We start from the raw sequence: 5,317 nt of genomic DNA, 5'->3' as shown, positions 1-5,317 counted from the left end.
AGGAAAAATCCTAAAACTCGATTTTATTTTAACCGGTATTTAAGTTACCATTAGAAGATATGTTATTGGTTAGGGTGTACCTACTGAATTTAATATTATTTTCTTATTTTACGTTATTATTCGTTTTATTTTCCGTAAATCCTTAGCATGCCGGTTCATGTCACTCATCCATTCAGTGGTCTTGCTCGGGCGTACTTAACAAAAAGAACCCGCGAAAATAGCCTATAACCTCACGGGAGTGGCAAGCAATAATCACAAAAGTTTCATAGGCAATCGATGACGGGTTTGGCCAGGCATAAAGTTCGACAAACACAACACAAAAAACCAATATTCATTTATATTATTAGATGTAGTTCATGCTAGTCTATATTATGCGCATTTTATTATGGGACTTTACGTTTGCATAAAATCGTAAAAACTAACTAGGTAGGTACCTCCTTAGGCGGGTGCTTTAGCAATAGCGGTAGACGTTTGCCTGTCTACTGATCATTTTAGGTCTTTGGGGAAAACCAAAAAATTTTCGTGCTCAGAGAATATAATAATGGATCTTTGAGAGTGAAGGGTAAACCACTAGGCCGAGGGTTTAACGCCGCGAGCGCTTTCTCTAACCACCTAAATCCTTAGAGATCCATTATTATCGCTGGGATCGAACCCGCACCTCTCGTGTTTAACAGGCAAGCGTCTTCACTAGCTACTACTTTCCAAAGGCAGGTTGCGCCAAATACACCACCGTGTGAATTCCCCCGATCGATTTTTGTTTACTTTTTTACTCCCTCTCTTTCTCAAGAAGTTTCATGATTTTTTGCTCATCTTGCTTCAATTGCTTGCTCTCTTCAATTCAGAATTTAAATGAAGCTTGGAAAAGTACCTAAAAAAAGTTCTCAATTTATATTATCATACCTAAATTGAACATCACCAATTCGTAGTTAGTAGGTAAAATAATATAGATTGACAAGGAACATTGAAAAAAATCTCTGAAGAAGGAACCCCATTGAAATACCAAAAAAACTTCACACAGGAATGTAACAGGAACAAAATTCACATCCCAGGAAATCTTGTAAACTATCCAACCACCGAGAAACGTTGCCCCCCTAAAATAGTAGTCAAGAGGTAAGAATACAATAACGTTACGTAGATGTAGATACTTTGCTAATGAATTGTTAATGACAGTCAAAGAACAACTTGATTGAATAGGGAAGGTTAGTAATACCTTCCAAAGGCAAACAGCCAAGAGTCCATTACTTTAGAAATCAGGGAAAATTCTTTATCCTAGCTAGGGAAATCTAAACTGATAGTAGATCTCCAAAATTTACAGTACAAACATACAACTTACCTTGAAATGGAAGATTTAGCTGTTCTTCTGCCTAACACTTCGCAATTAATATTTCTGAAGTTTGAAGTTGCGTGAACATTTATCCAGTATGAACTTTTTCAAGTCGCGTATGAATATCAAACTCCATACCCGGTGAATTAATCATGGGCATGATACACCCTAGGAATGTATCACACATAGCTGACTCAAAACCCACCGTGTATGGACAAATGCAACTGTCAGAAGACATTTGATTGTGTTCGAAATCTGCTTGACCCCGTACATGTACAATGAGCTAACAGAGCAAGTTGAAATCTAATTGGAAGTTTTTCGTATATTTTTCAAGGGCCTCTATTGATTAACTCTGGTTGTTTTCAGGCTCACTGGAAAAAGAAAAAAGTCATGGAGTACAACCAACTGTGCAATTTAAATATTCTTGAGAGTAGTACAAAATCTTTTGATTCACTGAGTGATCTCTTGTTAAAGAACACTGATCCTAACTTATTTGCCGTCAATGAAAGTGAAGATGCAGAAGACAACACCAAACTAATGCTGTACCAAACTGATGACTTGATCTCATATGTAGACATCAAATTCAACAACTCACTAGAAACATATCAAATACCAGTGCAAACTGTACCACATTGCAGCAATGTTGTGCTTGATTTAGTTGACCTGGAAGATAGTTCAAACATAGATCTTACAGATAATCAAGTCCTCACTATTGAAACTGCCACTGATATTCATCCTAATGGGGATGTAGTAGTGATACAAGAAGATCAAAGGAATGTATCAAATGAGAATGTTTTCACAGACGGCACTGAATCTTTCATATCTTTTGACAATATTGATTTTGTAATAGATGAGTCATGTATGCCTGTAGCCACAGCAAGTAGTGATAGTGAAGGCAAGACTGAGGAACTAAATAAAGAAATTGATGGTAAGTAAACATACAATGTTAATGTAGGCACCCTCACAATCTTTTGCTAGAGAAACATACTTATAAGAACTTTAAAAATATTGGAGAAAAAATGTAGATGACTTTGGAGTGTAGAAAAATGTGAAGAGAAATTTCTTAATTGATCTTACAAAGAGCTATTTTTATTGTACTTCACATGTGAATGCCGCCTTTATTTATTGTTTGTACCTCCTATTTTATGGATAATGTAGATAATGAACAAGAATGCCCACCTATAAATATCAAATTAATATCTATTTAAATTTTAATTGCTTTCTAGATGAAGAAGATGCCATCACAGAGGCTCTCCAGTCACTTGGCATCAACAAGGAATATTTCATCTCCAGCACAGGAGGTAAGAACAGCAAGAAACAACAACTGTGGTCCTGTCCCATTGTCAATTGTAACTTCACCAGTGTCAACCTAAACACATTCAAGATTCATCTGCTCAAGCATTTTGATAAGAGACCATTCAAATGTAAACTCACAACAGCCAATAATACACCTTGTATGTGGGGTTTCTTTTCCAAGCATAAACTCCTGAGACACATGACTAGTCATGATGAAGATAAAAAATGTTATCCTTGTGACCAGAAGAACTGTAACAAACGTTTCACAACTTTATCCAATTTGAAAATGCATATGGTCAGGCATGGAAAGCCTCTCACACTCTGCTGTGAAGAATTAGGTTGTGGTCGTAAGTTCCAAACCATGAAACAATACAGCACACACCTCAAGGAACATAGTAATGTGTCTGCTCCATACATGTGTGATTATAAAGGGTGTGGAAAAAGTTTCTACCTGATGGCTTCCCTTAAATCACACCAACGTGTGCATGTCACTAACCCTGAAGATCTCGTTTGTAAAGGCTGTGGCAAACAATTCAAAGTACCCTGTCGCCTAAGGGAACACTACAAAGCTGTACATGAATCCACAAAGAACTTCAAGTGTACATATGATGGATGTAAATTATTGTTTTCTACTAAGAGTGCACTGAAAAGGCATAATAAAAGCAAGCATTTAAACATGAGGATGTTTCCATGTCCTCTGGTCACATGTGGCAAGTCATTTCTAAGGTCTGAACACTTACAAGAGCATATGCTTCAGCACAATGAAAATAAACCAAAGTTTACATGTCCCTATCAAGACTGTCTAATGTCCTATGTGGCCAAATCTAGTTTATATGCTCACTTGAAACATGTTCACTCAACTAATAAAATTACCTAATGCTGTCTTTGTGATAAACTAGTCCAAAAAAACATATTGTTTTCTCTTTTTAATCCTATTTTCTTCAGAGTAAATTTCATTCCTCCTTTTTTTAGATCGAAAACAAACATCTACATTTTCAGTTATGAAACATGTGTATAAAATTTATTTGTACATTCTCTGACATGCTTAAAGTAAAAGTCCAAGTAAAATTACGATAATATTTTATTTAACATGATGTACCATTGAACAGTACACAGGAATTTTAATTGGTAGAAAATATGAGCATAATATATTATGCACTTAGATATTTTCGGTCAAAAGCAAGTAACACACATGCGAAAATTTTACCTCCATACAAAAAAAGTAAAAAAAATTCGATATAATATGTATTTCAATGGTTGTACATTGTATTCTCTATAGTAGTCTACAGGGTCCCTATACATAATGCAGTAGAAAGTAAAGGAAATAAAAGCCAGAGGTCTATTCCAAGAAAGGAAATCTGTGTCCGCATTTTTATCTCCCGCGAAAAAAACTATTCTTACTTTCGTTTCGTTATTTATATATATTTATAATGAGGTACACCGAATGGTTGTGTACTCCTTCGAATGCTACGGTCGTAGACAGGGGTTGGAGCGTGATGGAGGTACACCCAAGATCTTCTTCTTACACGTCACTCTTGAACTTCACCAAACTCTTACATTCACCTTCTTGAAGATGGCTGCTAAGTGCTCTTGTCTTCACTTATCTGGACCTTACACCCTCTTCTACAATAATGATAAGAACGCTAGCCATTCTTTTATGAAACTCGCTGTAACATACACCTACATCGATCTTATACATGTCTGAGGTCACGCTTATTCTTATGATTAGTACAGTAGACGCGTCCGTATATGATCTAATCGATACCTAGTACTAAGAGCAACCTGACTTATTCATAACACTATCATCCAAGATCTAGAGTGGGCACCAGTAGGATATCAACACAATCGGAATACAGACTCTCATGTTCTCGTAACTCACTTAGAAAGCAATCCCTCTTGTTTTCGCGATGATGTAGGCAAATCCTCCTCTAGCGCTTCTGTCTAGTATCCCTACACCTACGTATGTACAGTGTTAGCTTCTCGAATATGTTGGACGGACTTGTGAGTAGTTTCAAGAAAGGGCAGTCTGTGTGTTGTTAGCACGAGTGAAGCTAGACGTCTCCCACTTGCTGAATTGATAGATAGTGAGAACCTGGAACTTAAAAAGTCTCTCTGTTAAACTAAACATAATAACAGGTCATAGAAACGACGAAACCGCGGATTAATAGCAAAAAAAAATATGAGGGGATGTGATAATAGGAATAAACACCATTATCACAAGGGTACCGTATGTGAATAACGTAAGCTGAATTTGACATTTAGTGCTGGTGACATTAAATACATAGCAACGACCCTTCAGGACCAGCCGTTTGAAGAGACCCACATACGAGCAGGAAAAGATTAATTAACTAACGTTGATAATTCCGATCCAGAGATAGTTAAAAACGTAACTATCAGAACAGGTAAACAGACTAACACCTGATATTAACACAAAATAAGTTTTTGGTCTGACTAAACGGGACATTAACAATAGACCACAACTCTACACTGTAGGATAACCGGACCAAACACACTGAGCCAATAGCTAGATTTACATCATGTATAAAAAAGATTGACGGGTTTATTTATTGAAAGATTTAAGAAGATGGGTTTCCAAATAATTGAAGCTACTTTTACCTGTCATTGTAGGCGCTCTCCATAACCAAAAATGAAGAATAAAAAATGATGGGTTGTGGCTTTTTTCTGTTTGTCACCGCA

General features: G+C 36.4%; 1 protein-coding gene across 1 annotated transcript; it reads left to right on the top strand.

Moving 5' to 3' along the window:
- The first annotated feature begins 927 nt into the window (after nt 1-927).
- Nucleotides 928-3,529, top strand: LOC103522652 (zinc finger X-linked protein ZXDB-like). The gene is made up of 3 exons (XM_008487748.3): nt 928-1,110; nt 1,691-2,252; nt 2,551-3,529. The coding sequence occupies exons 2-3, from the start codon at nt 1,715-1,717 to the stop codon at nt 3,495-3,497; spliced, it is 1,485 nt and encodes a 494-aa protein (XP_008485970.1). The 5' UTR covers nt 928-1,110; nt 1,691-1,714; the 3' UTR covers nt 3,498-3,529.
- Nucleotides 3,530-5,317: the final 1,788 nt, after the last annotated feature.

Source organism: Diaphorina citri, unplaced genomic scaffold (genome assembly GCF_000475195.1).
Source record: "Diaphorina citri unplaced genomic scaffold, Diaci psyllid genome assembly version 1.1 scaffold10002, whole genome shotgun sequence".
Classification (NCBI taxonomy): domain Eukaryota; kingdom Metazoa; phylum Arthropoda; class Insecta; order Hemiptera; family Psyllidae; genus Diaphorina; species Diaphorina citri.
Note: the sequence above shows the minus strand (reverse complement) of the source record. Positions and strands in the feature narration are given on the sequence as shown.

Bases quoted from the DNA above. Each gene is read 5' to 3' on its own strand.
- LOC103522652 (XM_008487748.3), top strand. From the start codon at position 1,715: ATGGAGTACAACCAACTGTGCAATTTAAATATTCTTGAGAGTAGTACA. The intron at 2,253-2,550 runs GTAAGTAAACAT...ATTGCTTTCTAG, and splicing joins ACTAAATAAAGAAATTGATG to ATGAAGAAGATGCCATCACA.